Source organism: Pelobates fuscus, chromosome 4, assembly GCF_036172605.1.
Source record: "Pelobates fuscus isolate aPelFus1 chromosome 4, aPelFus1.pri, whole genome shotgun sequence".
NCBI lineage: Eukaryota > Metazoa > Chordata > Amphibia > Anura > Pelobatidae > Pelobates > Pelobates fuscus.
The window spans coordinates 111,078,883-111,097,659 of record NC_086320.1 but is presented as its reverse complement, the minus strand read 5'-3'; the positions used below and the strand labels follow the sequence as shown (position 1 = coordinate 111,097,659).

The 18,777-nt window shown below is 39.4% G+C and overlaps 1 protein-coding gene across 2 annotated transcripts in view; it reads left to right on the top strand.

Moving 5' to 3' along the window:
• The window catches only part of TTC39C (tetratricopeptide repeat domain 39C), a 125,582-nt gene that overhangs the window by 100,584 nt on the left and 6,221 nt on the right, over positions 1-18,777 (top strand). For both annotated transcript variants that reach the window (XM_063451471.1, XM_063451470.1), the window contains 6 exons: positions 782-875; positions 3,447-3,554; positions 3,935-4,044; positions 12,995-13,118; positions 15,251-15,348; positions 18,132-18,236. In XM_063451471.1, coding sequence (XP_063307541.1) covers positions 782-875; positions 3,447-3,554; positions 3,935-4,044; positions 12,995-13,118; positions 15,251-15,348; positions 18,132-18,236 — 639 coding nt within the window. The remainder of the gene's footprint in view (positions 1-781; positions 876-3,446; positions 3,555-3,934; positions 4,045-12,994; positions 13,119-15,250; positions 15,349-18,131; positions 18,237-18,777) is intronic.

Here is an 18,777-nt window from a genome sequence, read left to right as displayed (position 1 = left end):
TGGTAAGGAAGGTGTATATGTATCTCTCTCTCTCTCTCTCTCTCTCTATTTATATATATATATATATATATATATATATATATATATATATATAGATAGATAGATATATAATTTGGAAAGGACATACTTGTGATTTCAATGTTGAATGGTTAATAATTAGTTTTCTTTGATCTGGTTACAGAATCCTACTTGATTTAAGTGCCAGCTTAATTTATTTATACCCCATTCCTATCTCAATTTCATGGGTTTCTTGAGGATGGCCAACTCTACATTTCATTTTCATTGTATTTACGTATTTATTTATTCTGTGTGGGCAGTGGAAGGGATTGGCCACACACCATATCTCATTAATTGTATTAGTGACAAGCTGCCGTGTGCTTCCCTTTGATGTCAAGACCATCACACCATCACTGCATGGTGGTGTACGCTGTTTTTGCAGACAATTTGCTTATTGCTCATTTATCCTTTTTTTTGTGCTGAGCAGCTTTTGCCATCTGAAAATAAGCCTTTCATGCTGCCAATAAGTTTTGTGTGGACCGTTAAAAATGGTGTTGTTCATGTTTTCCCCAGAAGGTAACATGGATATTGACTGTGTGTTTGGGAGGAAAAAAATAACATGTAAATTGGAGTTGTCTTAATTATGTCACAGATTGAACTGCTGAAAACTTATTGCTGCCGAACTAGATGCCTACCTGGCACTTTGTATTTTTAATAGCAGCTGAGGTGCAGTAACAAATTTCTAAATTAACATCCTGATTTTTTTTTACATTTTTTATTCTAGTGTCAAATAAACAGTGCCTTGACCTCCTTTCACACTGCCCTGGAGCTGGCAACAGATCAAAGGGAGATACAGCATGTCTGTCTGTATGAAATAGGTATGTTCTTCATTTGAGAAACACTAACCTTCCAACAGGTAAAACACGTAATAACAACATAATTTGGCTGAGCCTTTTTTCAGCAAATATGTAAATGTTTTTTATCATTCAGTAAATGACACTGGGCCTCAGACACACTACACTGCCTATTTTCATCTTGAATCCGACACCAGGTAAAAGTCCCCCTTAACCCATGTGCTGTTTCTGGCCAGCAAGACATGTACAGCACAGTGTGATGTGCTGCTCCATTCTGTCAAATCTGTCTAGTCAAAAGTCTGTAGCACAGAACACTACACTATGAACATGCTTACATCATGCTATGCATCTTAAGAGAACTGAGCTGCACTCTCCTCCCACCATATACATGTTCAAGCCGGTATGTCCCTATCAGTGTGCCACTAGAAAGCATAAAAGCTAGGCTGTTTCAAGCACCCTGGCTCTTAGATCCTAGTTCTTTATTATATATAGCCAGTATCTTTAGTGATTTGTTTGTTAAATTAACGCTAGTATTATTTAATACCTGATTGGATGATTGTGCTGTGTTTTTGTGTTCTTACAAAAATTGTATAAAATATCTGAAGTAATATATGATTTATACACAAAACAAGACTGTTTAGAGAGCGCGATATATACAGATGTAATAAGTGACTAATTTGTCAAAAGCTGCTATAACATACACATGAAAATCTCAGATATTTTCAGATATAAACAACACGAAAAAAACAAGATGTTAAGCGCTAAGTGAATAAACCCCTTATATGGCAAGCAGGTTTCACTATGGACAAATGGTGAAGGAAGTCCATATAATATTGTATGGCAATTACTGATGTAAATTAACCAGCATAATAGGTGAAAAAACACGCATGGGGGGGGGGGGGGAGAGACAATGCCTGCGGCAAAATCCTCCTTCAGGTGATGTACCTTTAAATATAGAAAGAAAAATACATAGCGTGATACCGTAAAATATATATTGGTTTATTAACAATCTGTTAAAATATACCAATATATATTTTACGGTATCACGCTATGTATTTTTCTTTCTATATTTAACCCCTTAAGGACACATGACATGTGTGACATGTCATGATTCCCTTTTATTCCAGAAGTTTGGTCCTTAAGGGGTTAAAGGTACATCACCTGAAGGAGGATTTTGCCGCAGGCATTGTCTCTTCCACCCCCCCCCCCCCCCCCCCCATGCGTGTTTTTTTCACCTATTATGCTGTTTAATTTACATCAGTAATTGTCATACAATATTATATGGACTTCCTTCACCATTTGTCCATAGTGAAACCTGCTTGGCATATAAGGGGTTTATTCACTTAGCGCTTAACATCTTTTTTTTTTTTTTAATACATGATTTATACTTTTGGAATATTTTTCTTTTGTTGACAGAGGGACTGCAGAACATTAGCTAGTAATATATAAATGATCACGTAGTCCCAGGTCTTGCAGATTTTGTTTGTGGTCTATAGGCAAACACTTGGAGTTATATAGTTGACCTTTCTATTACAGGCTGCTTGACAAATTCTAGAATATGCATTATGTTGTATTCTTGCCAGCATGAGATGGTACATTGTGTGCAAATGCAGTTTCTTTCTGGTTTGTTCCTAGTCCCTCATTGGAGGGAAAGCTCTCCAAGTTATCATTACACAGTAAAACATAATCTACATCGAGCCATAAGTAACCAGCTGACTAACTATCTCAGTTCATATTATAGTGGATTATTTCACCAAAGTATTTGATTTCTATATCAATTTACTGCCCAGTTATGCAAATGAATGTATTTTACTTAGAGCAGAATGAAGCACAGCTGTGTTAACCCCGCGCACTACTTCCCATAAAACCAATAGCGATGGGTTTAGAAGTAGGAGAAAAACAGGTTCTCTACATAAAGTACAATTTAATCGATACTAAGTGCCTGACCTCTATTTCAATCAGACCCAGAGCAGCTGATTCCCAGAAATAATAAAATTCAACAATGTGCAGTTTTGACAAATGCCCTCTTCCTGCGGAAGGCAGCTGCCATGGGTTTTTCGCTAGAGTGACAATTGAAGGTAAATTCCAACTGAATTTCAAATCTAAGGCAGCCAAACTAGAAAAAGCTAGCTGTGCTTTCAGTTCGGCAACTCTGGCCTTGAATTTGAAAGTCACTATGAAATCTCACTTTAGTAAATGGTAGAGCAAACATAATCACCCATTGTACAGCGCTGTAGAATCTGTTGGCGCTTTATAAATATTAATGATAATATTAAAGAACCACGAAGAAAAAGCAGAGCGCATAGAACAAAACAAAACACTCTTTCTACATTCTATTCTACACTAATATATGGGACGTATGCATTGCACAGCTGGTGTTTTTATTATGTTTGTTGTTTTTTTATATTAACATTCTAGTTTGGTATTGCATTTTTTTCTTTAAAATGTATTTCATATTAATGTCTTTAGATTATAATTTCCGCTGCATTAAAAAAAAAATATATTACTCATTCTCTGACAAAATCCAAAGGGCAACAGTGCCACTTACAGTTCTAAAACAGAACTGTACAATTAACTTTTTTTTCCTTTTTCTAGGCTGGTGTAGCATGATTGAAATGAATTTTAAGGATGCCTTTCGATCTTTCGAGAGACTCAAAAATGAATCGAGATGGTCACAGTGCTATTATGCATATCTGACTGCAAGTAAGCATTTTCTGTAATTATCTGAATATTTATTATTGAAAGTATATATTTGTAGGCTTTTCAATCACTGACCTAATGTGCAATACATTAGTATTTACATTTCTTTATTTTTTTTGTTTGTTTGTTTTTTTTAATCCTCTGTTAATGTGTCAAAGTTGAGTAGCAGGCAGTGATATGCCGTACGTTTAACTGTGCCTTCCATACAGACTGGAGATATAACGTAATCCATGCTGGGAATGCTTAGTGTTCCCATTTCTGATGAATGCCGGTGAAAAACGTTCCTGCTATGTACCACTGAATGGTTGAGTAAATTTGCATTGGCATACAACATGTAAATGCTAGATGTATTTTGTATTTGCCTCATTGTGTGCCATTTCCAGTATGCCAGGGAGCCACGGGAGACGTTGATGGGGCACAAGAAGTGTTTAAAGAAGTACAGAAACTTTTCAAACGGAAAAATAACCAGATTGAACAGTTCTCTGTCAAAAAGGTTTGTATGTTTTCAATGAGTAAATTCTATATTAATGTCTATGTATATGTATTGGATCTCTTTTTCCTACTTTACTCCCTTTATGTTACGTGTAACTGTTCACAAAAAATTGCCTGTGTTTGTCTTTGAATAATGCTGTGGATTCAAGAAAAGAAAATAACCCCCTTGCGGGGATAAATTTAGTGTGTCCAGATCGTATCTCAATAGGGGATAACCCTTGTACTATATACAAAAAGAGAAAAATGATAGTGTAAACCATGGACAAAAAGTCTAGGAAACACTGGTGAGATACAGATCTCAGTTGTCTGTTAAAATTAATAATCTTTAATTAGGTATACAAAATCATGAACAAAAAAGTGAGATAATGAAAAAAGAAATATAAATTAATAGAAAAACACACCCAAAAGGTGAGAGAGGAGATATTAAAGAGGCTCAGGGAGCTATTGGAAAGGTATAAGCATCGGTAAGTATCTGTATGAGTATATACCTTGCTACCAGGAAATATAAATGGGAGAGATCAGTGTCTACTAGTGTTAGCAGCTGGTGTATGAACAGACTCTTAAACCTTAAACCGGGTTGGAGTAGAGTATACTTGTATGTCACACTGGCTAATATATGCAGAACAAAGCCTCAAGCCGTGCAGTCACTTGGAAGTATAGAGACATTTAAGCTTTGGAGAACGGCTACACTAGAGGGTATTGCAACAAACAGTGTTACATATAAACTCATATTGACTCAAATTAAGTTGCTAAGTGCCAGTAGGATAGTCTCCCAATAGAGGGCGGACAGCATTGACAATATAGAGCTGGTCCTACAGAGACACTCAGACACTGACAAGTAGTGCAAAAAAAGAGACCTCCGGTTAAGGAATAACAGTTTGAGAATTAGGAGACCAGAAGGTCCCACTGTTAGTTCTACCAGAAGATACTGCTTTAATCTAGCCCCAGTGCTGTATACACTGACTGGTCAAAATAGGACTAGTATTTCAGCATGTCACACTCGGTCTGTTCTAGTAGTTATTCATCAGCTAATCGTAGTCATAGTACTTCTCCCTTATTCCCTCCAAATTTCTCCATACAGGCCCCAGCTCCTCTTACCCTAATGAAACACCCCAAACAGTGTAAAATAAAAAATAATAACGTGGCGTGATTATAAAATCATTATCTGCCTGTCTGCCTAACGCGTTTCGGCGCTGTAAAAAGCGCCTTTCTCAAAGGCTGTCATTGAGCAAATGCTCGTGTGTACTTGTTAAGTACGAATCGCGGCCGAGATTCAGCCAATCAGCAATGTATGTGGGCGGAGCTACATTTGTGTCCGCCCACCGTTCATGATATGTGCGTGAGCCGTCAATCATAAAGGCTCAGGCCAATCAGACCGGGTGGAGGGCGGATCTAAGTGCCGATATTGAGCCACATGTATGCAGTGCTAACAGTGGCATCGGCTTAAATGCCTTATAAGTATAACAGCGGAATGAAGATTTTCTACCAGAGGGGAATAACAGATCCAATTATTACAATGTTTTGCAAGGTTCAAAAGTCCTATGTATGTCCATTTAGGACGAACTTGGAAATAAACGCTTGCATATTTATAATGATGTATTCCCATACATGAGTAATATCGAGGTCTTACTGTAATACGTGTATCTAGTCCCTTATTGAGAGGGGACTATGATACTATAGTATTGCTAGCAAAGTACACTGGTTGCTGATTGGTTGTCCTTAAGTTTGGCCGCTAGTATGGAGGTTCATAATTATGACCTGATGAAGATATGATATATACATTTAGTATGTACAATAACAAACAACAAGTATAAAATCAAGTGAAGGATTTGTAACAGTAGAATGAAATTCCATTACTGAATGAAAGGGGTGAAGGTAAAACCTTCATTGAGGCCATTTGGGGACATGGTATTTAGTGTCTGAATCCAAAAACATTCTCTCCTTTTCAGGATTAGATCAAGGTCTCCCCCTCTTTTGCCCACATTGACTTTTTCTACCCCTGCAAATTTGAAGCATCTAGAAGTATCACTATGGTGTGTTCTAGCATGTCTTGCTACAGGAGTATCTCTGTCAGATGAAACCGAATGGACCTGTTCCATCATACGCCTCTTGAAGGGACGTATTGTTTTCCCCACATATTTTTTACCACATTTACATGTGAGGAGATAGACCAGTCCCGTTGAATTGCAATTAAAGAATTGTTTGATTGGAGTTTTATGTATACCGGAGGAATCGGTTATGGACTTGGAATCTCTATCTATGTAGCAACAGGCTACACAGCGTCCACACTGGTAGGTGCCATAGACATTGAGCCAATTTTTCTTATGTTCATTGTGTTTTGAAAGGTGGCTTGGTACTAACATGTCCTTGAGGTTTCTGCCCCTTTTTGCTGTTATGGAGACGCGTGATGGAATCACATCTTTGAGATGTCTGTCTTGTGTGAGCAATGGCCAGAATCTTGCCAGAATTTTCTTGGATACATCCCAGCCTGCGTCAAAGTTCGCCACACAGCGGATTATTTTAGGGGGCGAGGGTTTAGGACTGTTGTCAAGCAACACCTCGCGGTCACTTAAGAGTGCTCGCTGATATGCCTGTTTCAGGCATCTATTCGGGTAGCCTTTGGCTTTGAATCTAGCTTTTAGTGATGCCGCCTTTTCTATGAAGTCTTCCTCAGAGGAACAATTCCTTTTGAGTCGTAGGTATTGTCCCACTGGGATGCCCCTCTTCAGAGGGTTAGGATGATAGCTCTGCCAATTGAGCATGTTATTGGTTGATGTAGGTTTGCGGTATAGAGAGGTTTTTATCCTGAAGTCGTCCGTGATAGTGAATGTACAATCAAGAAAGTTCAATGAGGAAATCCCAATTTCCATGGTCAAACGTAAATTGAGATCATTTTCATTCAGAACCCCCACAAATTCAATAAATTCATTATTAAACCTGCAGACAAGGGGGTTAACATTGTTATTCTCAATAGACCCCACTACATTCAGCTGGCCGAAAGGATTCTTAATGATGAAAGCACATACAAGGTTCTGCCGTCTAATCCTACCACTAAATTTCTGTCTGAGTTTAAAATTCTACTCGACAGAGCATTTGACGACGGAGTACTTACCAAGGAAGAACATGCTAGCATTTATGTTAAAAATCCTGTAATATCAACATTCTACTGTCTCCCTAAAGTACATAAGGGATATGAACCACTGACAGCCAGACCAATTGTGTCAGGTACGAATAACCTAACATGCATAGGCAGCAGATATGTTGATAAAATCCTTCGGCCGTATGTGGAGAAACTACCGTCCTATCTTAGAGACACAAAAGATACCCTAAGATGTATTGCGTCAACTGAAGTACCACAGGGAGCCATTCTATGTAGCCTCGATGTGGAGGCACTGTATTCCTCAATATCCCATCTGGGAGGAATACAACATATAGGCTCATTTCTCGAAACTAGGGGCCCCAACCATTCACGACATACCCCATTTGTTCTTGACCTTCTTAAGTTCATTTTGACCCATAATTTTTTTATTTTTAATAACAAATTTTACCACCAGGTGCAGGGGACTGCGATGGGGACATCTTGTGCCCCCTCCTATGCGAACCTGCACCTTGGTTGGTGGGAAAAACATATCGTCTATTCCGAATGTATGAAACAATATATGGACTGCGTCCACCTTTGGAAACGTTATATAGACGATATTATGGTCATATGGACAGGTACGAAGGAGCTTTTTATTGAATGTCCCAGTGGGACAATACCTACGACTCAAAAGGAATTGTTCCTCTGAGGAAGACTTCATAGAAAAGGCGGCATCACTAAAAGCTAGATTCAAAGCCAAAGGCTACCCGAATAGATGCCTGAAACAGGCATATCAGCGAGCACTCTTAAGTGACCGCGAGGTGTTGCTTGACAACAGTCCTAAACCCTCGCCCCCTAAAGTAATCCGCTGTGTGGCGAACTTTGACGCAGGCTGGGATGTATCCAAGAAAATTCTGGCAAGATTCTCGCCATTACTCACACAAGACAGACATCTCAAAGATGTGATTCCATCACGCGTCTCCATAACAGCAAAAAGGGGCAGAAACCTCAAGGACATGTTAGTACCAAGCCACCTTTCAAAACACAATGAACATAAGAAAAATTGGCTCAATGTCTATGGCACCTACCAGTGTGGACGCTGTGTAGCCTGTTGCTACATAGATAGAGATTCCAAGTCCATAACCGATTCCTCCGGTATACATAAAACTCCAATCAAACAATTCTTTAATTGCAATTCAACGGGACTGGTCTATCTCCTCACATGTAAATGTGGTAAAAAATATGTGGGGAAAACAATACGTCCCTTCAAGAGGCGTATGATGGAACATGTCCATTCGGTTTCATCTGACAGAGATACTCCTGTAGCAAGACATGCTAGAACACACCATAGTGATACTTCTAGATGCTTCAAATTTGCAGGGGTAGAAAAAGTCAATGTGGGCAAAAGAGGGGGAGACCTTGATCTAATCCTGAAAAGGAGAGAATGTTTTTGGATTCAGACACTAAATACCATGTCCCCAAATGGCCTCAATGAAGGTTTTACCTTCACCCCTTTCATTCAGTAATGGAATTTCATTCTACTGTTACAAATCCTTCACTTGATTTTATACTTGTTGTTTGTTATTGTACATACTAAATGTATATATCATATCTTCATCAGGTCATAATTATGAACCTCCATACTAGCGGCCAAACTTAAGGACAACCAATCAGCAACCAGTGTACTTTGCTAGCAATACTATAGTATCATAGTCCCCTCTCAATAAGGGACTAGATACACGTATTACAGTAAGACCTCGATATTACTCATGTATGGGAATACATCATTTATAAATATGCAAGCGTTTATTTCCAAGTTCGTCCTAAATGGACATACATAGGACTTTTGAACCTTGCAAAACATTGTAATAATTGGATCTGTTATTCCCCTCTGGTAGAAAATCTTCATTCCGCTGTTATACTTATAAGGCATTTAAGCCGATGCCACTGTTAGCACTGCATACATGTGGCTCAATATCGGCACTTAGATCCGCCCTCCACCCGGTCTGATTGGCCTGAGCCTTTATGATTGACGGCTCACGCACATATCATGAACGGTGGGCGGACACAAATGTAGCTCCGCCCACATACATTGCTGATTGGCTGAATGTCGGCCGCGATTCGTACTTAAAAAGTACACACGAGCATTTGCTCAATGACAGCCTTTGAGAAAGGCGCTTTTTACAGCGCCGAAACGCGTTAGGCAGACAGGCAGATAATGATTTTATAATCACGCCACGTTATTATTTTTTATTTTACACTGTTTGGGGTGTTTCATTAGGGTAAGAGGAGCTGGGGCCTGTATGGAGAAATTTGGAGGGAATAAGGGAGCAGTACTATGACTACGATTAGCTGATGAATAACTACTAGAACAGACCGAGTGTGACATGCTGAAATACTAGTCCTATTTTGACCAGTCAGTGTATACAGCACTGGGGCTAGATTAAAGCAGTATCTTCTGGTAGAACTAACAGTGGGACCTTCTGGTCTCCTAATTCTCAAACTGTTATTCCTTAACCGGAGGTCTCTTTTTTTGCACTACTTGTCAGTGTCTGAGTGTCTCTGTAGGACCAGCTCTATATTGTCAATGCTGTCCGCCCTCTATTGGGAGACTATCCTACTGGCACTTAGCAACTTAATTTGAGTCAATATGAGTTTATATGTAACACTGTTTGTTGCAATACCCTCTAGTGTAGCCGTTCTCCAAAGCTTAAATGTCTCTATACTTCCAAGTGACTGCACGGCTTGAGGCTTTGTTCTGCATATATTAGCCAGTGTGACATACAAGTATACTCTACTCCAACCCGGTTTAAGGTTTAAGAGTCTGTTCATACACCAGCTGCTAACACTAGTAGACACTGATCTCTCCCATTTATATTTCCTGGTAGCAAGGTATATACTCATACAGATACTTACCGATGCTTATACCTTTCCAATAGCTCCCTGAGCCTCTTTAATATCTCCTCTCTCACCTTTTGGGTGTGTTTTTCTATTAATTTATATTTCTTTTTTCATTATCTCACTTTTTTGTTCATGATTTTGTATACCTAATTAAAGATTATTAATTTTAACAGACAACTGAGATCTGTATCTCACCAGTGTTTCCTAGACTTTTTGTCCATGGTTTACACTATCATTTTTCTCATGCTGTGGATTCAGCTGACTGGAGCATAGCATTTTAGGTACATTGTAACAGACTTGCTCATCAATATTCTCCTGATCATTTCTTACTACACATCACACACTCCTAGTCAGTAAAACATATTGCCAATAATCCTTTCTTGCTGGCTGCTGTTTGTTCTCGAAAAGTTGCTAGGATCTATTTGTTTTCATCATTCCTACAAATCAGAATCTTCAAAAGGGCTTGGTGTCCTTACGACATGAGCAAAGCAGGGCTCAAAATTTCTTCTTGTGAAAGGCGAGTAGAAATTCAACCCTGTTGATGGTGCCATGTGCCCTCCAGGCTTTTAGTAACGTTTAAAGCCTGGCTAGTAGTGTTGGAATTGAAATTTTAAGCCCGGGGCATAGAACACTTCCAATCTTTGGTAGATACAATATACATTCTTCATTCAAAGCAGCGCTATATATGTCACTATGGAGCCATACAGGCCTTCTAGAAACCGATCCCAACTTTCATTTCTACACAACAGCTCACATGTCTTGTTATTATCCTGGTAATGGGTATCCAGCCTACCATATACTATGCTTTATTGCACAGAATGAGCTCCACTTAAGGAAACACTTGGATATTTGTCCTGCGCGATTAGCTTTTTACGTGACAAGTTCACTATAGTTTATAATAACATGGCACAAATCACTTTTAAAATTGACCTTTTTAGTGTTCATTAGGAAATAGATGCCCAGAAGCAGACTCCTCCCCAACACTAATTTAACACTGTTTGAAGTCAGATTATACACACGTTTTCCGCCTTTTTATAAGCTGCATCTCTTGAGCTGGGATCATTTGTCGGTGACCTGTGCACATTCAGCTTTTCAGTGTTATAAGGCAAATGAAGCAGAGAAGCAGACAATCACCCTCTGATGCAGAGCTGTGATTAATGTAATTAACCATCAGGAAGCACCAGCGTGCACCAATCACAACTCTGTATGAGACAATCTCCGATGTGGTTATTTTTCCCCGATAAGCATTACTCTGGATGTGTTTCAGTGCTTGTCAGAAAAAAGTAAAGACTACTAAAATCCGAATATGTTTCTATGTTCTACTCATGTTTTCAACTTCTGCACATTTTTTCACATCGCCACTAATAATACCGGACACCAGTTAGAATTTACCATTTCCCAAAATGGAAAAAAATGTGTTTCCATGTAATTGTCATAGCAACTCAAGTGGGGCATCATAACAGTTCTCTCATGTCACTTGGGACTTACTGAGCAAGCTTAGCGTATTCACAAGTATTTATTGAAACTGTATATATATATATTTATTTTATTTGAGATGTGTTTAGAATTTGCAGTTACTAACTTTTGTTTTCCTCATTACACCTTTCTGAGTCAAATATTAGTCAGATAGCAACAGGTGGGAATGTTTACTATCCAGCGTGTAAATTGGTTGTTCATTCGCATGTAGTGTCTCTTGTTAATCTTTGTAGGAGGTGTTAAAATGTTTTGGCAGTCGCCAATTACTAGCCATTGAAAGTTACGTTTGTAGTGTGGAATAGACAACGATTGTAAATGCTAGAGACAGCTATGTTGGTGATTACCGACTGGTCAGTAAATGATAACAAGCATGGACATGAGTCCTTCGGTTTGAAACACAAGGGTATTTTATATATATATATATATATATATATATATATATAACTGCATGCTAAAGATCTATTTAATAATGTAAGTGTTGTATCTAATGGAAACATATAACAACAGTATTCCTTTAACTAGACTTTTACGGGATCTAATTATAAACTTATTTTTTTATTGCCATTTGATCAGACGGCTTCCCGTCTGCACTGATAATATGCTAATAAAAAGAAATATAAAAATCGTGTTTATATGTCACTAAGATCTGGTTTCTTATTACACAGTGGCATTTCATGCGTACATGCTGTAGCGGATTGTATTTTGTTGTCTCTAACTATTATGGTTGCAACGTTATTTCCCTATCGTTTATTCCTTTGGATACATTGTATTGTATGAAGCATTCGTCTGGTTGTTCGGTAGAAACGTAATGGATACCCAGTGGAATATCTCAGTTCGACATACGAACAAACTAACGAACAAGCCCAGCGGTGTTTGGTCGTCGAGTGTCTGGAACTCAAATCGGGCACTCGACCACGCGAACACTGCAGAGACCTCCAGACTTCCACCCATTCGTGAATAAACATACGAACGGCCCGGCGTTCGGTAAAAAGATGCCCACGAACCAAGGGATTTATACGAATCTAAGCCAAGTCCAATCTGTACAGTATTTTCGTGATTTTTACCCCACGAACACAGACCGACAGCAAGGCCAGAATATATGGAACTACTTTCGACTACTGCCTCGTGTGCGGTCGGTCAAACAAGTCAAACAAACACCTCCATAAAATTCCTGAACCCCTGGTCCGATCTGGGTGATTTTTGAGTATGTTGCTCACCCAGATCAGGGCTATTAGGGGTGTAGGTTATGTATTTGGGGTACATCTAGAAATCAGGGAAAACTCTGTATGAAAACTTTACTGTTAATTGGATTATCTTGCAGGCTGAGGGGAGAAGATGTGTGGGTTGTAACCTCTGTATGATTGGTTAATGTATAATTAATACACATGCCATTATATATTACACAATATTCTGCTTTGTACTGGGATGTTCAGCACCATCTGAAGATAATTTTGCTTTGTTTTCTGATTCTGATTTATTTGTTAAATCTTCACAGGGTGACAAATTTAGAAAACAAACTCCAACCAAAGAGCTGTGCATCCTGGCTGCCATCGAGGTTCTGTATCTGTGGAAAGCTCTACCCAACTGTTCGCTGTCCAACCTCCAGCATATGAGTCAAGGTATAGAAATCTATTTAATTATACTGTAGTGATTACTGGAGGGCACAAAATGTCCATGTGGGTTCTGCAAGTAACCCTGCATACTGCAATAATGCTTTTTTGAGTGTAGCACTTAAACCAGGGTCTGGGCCGTGTTGCCTGAAATCAAGTTTAAAGGAACATTTACCGCATTAGGAATCTAAACATGGATTCCTATCGCTATAGTCTCCTTGTCCCTAATTAGATTCAGGGCCCCTCCTTTTGATATGTAAAAAGGAGAAAAGGTTTAAAATTACCCTTTTTCCATTGCTGAGTCTTGCTTGGTGCTGCTGCTATCTCTTCCTCCATCAATGTCACGTGGCAGGTGTTGATTCCTTCGATGATTGGCCAATCCAATGCTTCTTATAGAGAAGTATTGGGGAGGATATGCACATGCGCTGCACTCTGTGAGCATGACCAGTCAAATGCGTCTCATAGGAAAACATTAAATCCAGGGCTTCTGTGTGACTTGCATTTGAGGGCGTTGAATGTACATAAGAGTTGAATTCTGTTATAAGTGTGGAAGCACCTCTAGTTACTGTCAGGAAGACAGCCATTCAAGATGGTTTTAACCGAGCAATCAACACTGCCAAATCCACTAAATAACAGTGTTTTTAGATTGCAGGGAAAAATACTAAAGTAACACTGCACCCAGACCACTTCATTGAGCTGAAGTGATTTGCGAGCCTTTAGGGGTTGTTTAAAGGAACACTTTAGCATTAAGTATACAAACCTGTATTCCTAATGCTTTATTGCCCTATTCTTAAGTTAGTGCCGAGGGCCTCTGCCAACTGCAATAGAAATTACTTTAAAAAGCTTTATACATGCCTCCAGAGCAGGGACTCCCTTGGTGCTGCTAGTTCCTGGACTCGCACAACATCATCCCGCAGGCGTTGCTCCCAATCTATCCAACGCTCCTCATCGAAGAACATCAGGGACTGATGTGCATGAGTGGTGAGTGCTGCTCGGCATCCAAGTGCTTCTCATAGAAAAATATTGAATTCTTTGCTATCCAATGAGCTGCATTTGGTCACACGACCAAGTTTTACTCTGACGTTGTAGAGGCAGTGCCTTTAGTAGCTGCCTGGAAGACCGCCACTATAGGTGTATTTAACCTTGCAATGTAAAACTTTGCATTTTGTAGAAACTACATGACTACTACACACAGACTACTTTATTGAGATATAGTGGTCTAGGTGACTTTAGTGGTCCCTTTCTAGGAACACTATAGTGATACTAGCAGGATCTTCTGCTCTCATAGGAGCAGGCGAATGATGGACCACAAGTTAGAATTCAAACCATTAGTAATTAGTTTGACTACTTTCTCTGGAGTGTGCCAGGGCATTCCTGCCACCACAACCACTGCAGTTTGCTGTAGTGGTTCTATTGTTTGGATCATTCATATAACTTTAGCAAGCTGAAGTGCTTTGGGCGTATGGGCTGTTTCTTTAATGATTTTGTAGCTGGTTTGATATATGAAAAACCTAAAAGACCACTATAGTGCCAGGAAAACAAACTCGTTTTCCTGGCACTATAGGGTCATTAGGTGTCCCCCCCCCCACCCTCAGGGCTCCCCTCCCACTTACCTTTCTCCAGCACCGGGCTCCCTCGGCGCTGGTGACCTCTCCTCCCCATGCAGATCTGAATGCGCATGCGTGGCATTCAAACCGCCCATAGGAAAGCATTTCTCAATGCTTTCCTATGGACGTCCGCGTCTTCTCACTGTGATTTTCACAGTGAAACTCACGGAAGAGCCTCTAGCGGCTGTCAGTGAGACAGCCACTAGAGACTGCATTAACCCTCAGTGAAGTATGTTTTCAGCTGCAGGGTTAAAACTAGAGGGACCTGGCACCCAGACCACTTCATTGAGCTAAAGTGGTCTGGGTGCCTACAGTGGTCCTTTAACCCCTTAAGGACACATGACGTGTGTGACACGTCATGATTCCCTTTTATTCCAGAAGTTTGGTCCTTAAGGGGTTAAGGAAAGGCCCAATCAAAACATCAGCATATGCACACAAGTCACAGTATTGTTTTTATTAGAGTAGTAGTAGTAATAATTATGTTTGCCTATATATTAACACTTTATTTATCTTATATTTTTTGCATGAATTAAGCGTGCCACGAAGTTTTGGATCCTTCAGTTGTTGGCTTGAGGAATTTACTTCTTGGTGCAATCCACAAATGTTTGGGAAATTCAGAAGATGCTGTTCAGGTATCAGATTGAATCAGTGGATTACTGCAAATTAAATCTTTTGCTCTTTAGTTTGTTAAACGATATTGATATTGCCCAGCAACTCATGGTTTGTGGAGTTTGTAAAAAACTGAAAGCACTCAAAAATATATATGAGCAAACCATCAAGATGTAAAACGATGTAAGACTATTAAGGCCATATATACAGTATTTTGTTTATCGTATACTAATGCTGGACCTGGTGATGTGGTCTTTTTGGGTGAAGAGTGTGCCCTTTTTTTTTTTAATTTTGGAAAACGTGCAGATTTCAATAGAAATGAACACTTTTATAAATTAACCTGGTTACAACCCCAGGCTTTTTAAGCAGACCACAGGTCCTGTTACTTCCTGATTTGGTTAGCTTAGTTCAGGCTTCCCCAAACTCCGTCCCTCCAGATGTTGCTGAACTTCAACTCCCATGATTCTCATCCATTTCATTCATAGAATCATGGGAGTTGTAGTTCAGCAACATCTGGCGTTTGGGGAAGCCTGGCTTAGTTACACTGAAATCATGAGGTAGCAATTGCCCAGAGCACCTTCCCTGCAAAGACATTTCATTGAGCTGCATTAGGATGTCTGTGATTGGACCACAGAAAGTCTGGGCTGGGTTAAGAAGGTTTGCAAAGGCAGCAGACAAGAGCACTGCATTTTTTGCATGCTGATTTCATATATAACCCCAATGAAAAAAACGCATACATGAAAGGTTCTTTTATTTATTCTTTGTATATCATGCCTCTGACATCACACTGATCAATTCTTTGCCATTTAGGAGTTTAGTCACTTTTGTTTCTGTCCATGCAGCCCTAGCTACACCTCCCTTGGCTGTGACTGTCACAGCTTACATTAAAAAAAAAATGGTTTAATTTTCAATCAGATTTTAACTAACTTCAGAAGTTTTTATCTCTTGCTCTGTATATTGAACTATATTCACAGACAGGATACACCTGCAAAGTCCAAGAAGCTATTAATAGTGCAGGAGAAAATACATACAGAATTAAAGAGATTGTGCAGTAAATGAAGTTTAAACATTAAATCTCCCTTTACAGGAAGTGTTTAGAAAGTCTGTACACGTTACCTGCAGGGAGGTGTGACTAGTGCTGCATAAACAACATTGTTTAACTCTTAATTGGCAGAGAAGTGAACAGTGAGACTACAGGAGCATGACCTATACACCAAAACAGCTTAATTAAGCTAAAGTTGTTATGGCAACTATAATGTCCCTCTAAGTTCTCCATTTAAAGAAAACAAGAAACCATCTGAAGTTACCATGTGAGGATAATGTGGTTTACATTGCTGATATGCATTTCCACTCTTGATGACACCCAGGGTTATTAAGGGCTATTCACTAAACTCTGAACTGTCTTATGGTCACTAGGGAGTTACATGTTTTAGGTAAGATTAGCTGAACTAGAATAAGTCAGCTCTGCTTCCAGCTTAGCTATTTTGGCTTTACTGTTTAGTGAATAAACGTGTAGGGATTTTTTGTCTTCTAATAAAACTTGTATTAACTTGAGGAAACATCACAGACATCGTAGATGTACTCTCCCCCACAGTGGTTGTAGCATTGTGTTGTAAGTTTTTACATCCACTGGGAGTGTCAAATTAGTCTGAACTGATGATAAGGTGGATAGACCAAACACAGGGCAGTTGCAGAGGGCATTTAGCCTCTAGTGGCTGTCAATCAGTCCCTGGTGGCTAACCAACTTTTGTTCGCCTGATGCTGGATGTCTTCACGCTCTGCATGAGGACATTCAGCATTGGTTAAACCCCCATAGGAAAGCATTGAAGCAATACTTTCCTATGGTAAGGGCCTAATTCACCCCTGCCGGGGGACATTGGAGGAGATTGTGTGCCGACCCAATGCCCAGCGATATTTATTTATTTCCTAAATAGTTGAGCGAAGCTGTTAATGCAATGATTGTAAAATGTCAATACCGCATGCTCTGCAGTTAATGCTTTTGAGAATGATCAAGAAGAAGAAAGTGCTTCTGATCATTTCTATTGATGAGAGTCCGTGACTTTCAGTGCCTAGCTGCAGTTACCGTATTTGGACTTTCTGGAAGCCTGATTAATAAGGAGCGCACAATTTCATGAAGTCATTTTCTCTTATTTTGATAATTGGAAAACATATTAAAGGATCACTCCTATTATTATTGCCATTTATATAGCGCCAACGTATTCCTGAGCAAATTACAATATTATAAAGGGGGGAGTTTAACAATAAATTAGACAATTTCAAAATGTTACAAGAACAATAAAGTGATGAAGACCCTGCTCTAAAGAGTTTATAATCTTCAGTGTGTTGTAGTGGTTATGGTGACAGATGTTTTTAGGTATCTCTCTATGCCTACACTGCAGTCAGAAGCTCTCAGCTTTAAGCTACTCACAGTGGTGCAGGGCTTAGATTTCTGGCTGCTTCTCTCACCCAGTGATCTGGCTCTGCACTGCAGGTCTAAGCTACGGAGAACTAATGGGAGCTTCTAAGCAGGAGGAGCGTCAGACTCTCCTGGAGGCTTTAGAGAGGTAAGGGGTTGCACCTGGTGGTCCTAAGGTAAGAAGTCAAACTGATAGAAAAATGGTTTGACTGCTTACATTGGGGTGGGGGAGCGCTAGGGCACTCCTGGTACCATAACCACCACTGCACCCTGTAGTCCAAGGTCCTGAAATCCAAATTATGGAGGACTGGCAGCACAACAGAAATTGCTGTAGTATATCTCAACAATTATGTAAATGCATTTGTTAAAATGAAACGCTTATTCTTTCAGTTCTTCCAGCGAGCGGTAAAGGATGAACCGGGCCGTCAGCAGAACCTTTATGTCCAGCCATATGCTTGTTATGAACTTGGGTGTCTCTTGCTGGAGAATCCGGAGGTGAGTAAAGTATGCATTCACCTTAAACCCAACAACATGAATGTACAAAAGCAAGTGATTCTTTACAAAAACTGAAGGTTTAATGGCAGATAAATAACGGTCCAATATCGACTATTCATTACTAACTTGATATTTCCAGTTGTTACCATGAAATGTCTTTGTACTTTAAAATTTTAAACCTCTTTTTCAATCAACTTTTTTTGTGAATAAAATGCTTCACATTTGACAGTTGCATAAATGCGTATGAATATTACTGCTTGTAATGTATTGTATTTAAATCTGTGAGTATAGTGATTGTGTGCAGCTCTGTAAATACACGCTGGATTAAAGATAGTGTTAGAGGTGGTTAGGATAAAAATAGGTTTCATTTTAGAGTGTGGTTCATTTCAGAGACAGATTGCGTAGGGACTAAAAGCCTTGTATCAGGATTATTGAGCTCAAGGTTAGATTATGGTTAAATCTAGTTATTGGGAAAGTGGGGTGTTTAGTTTTTAAGATGAACCCCAAGTAAGGTAAAAGGGTTATTTTTGGTTTAGGCTTT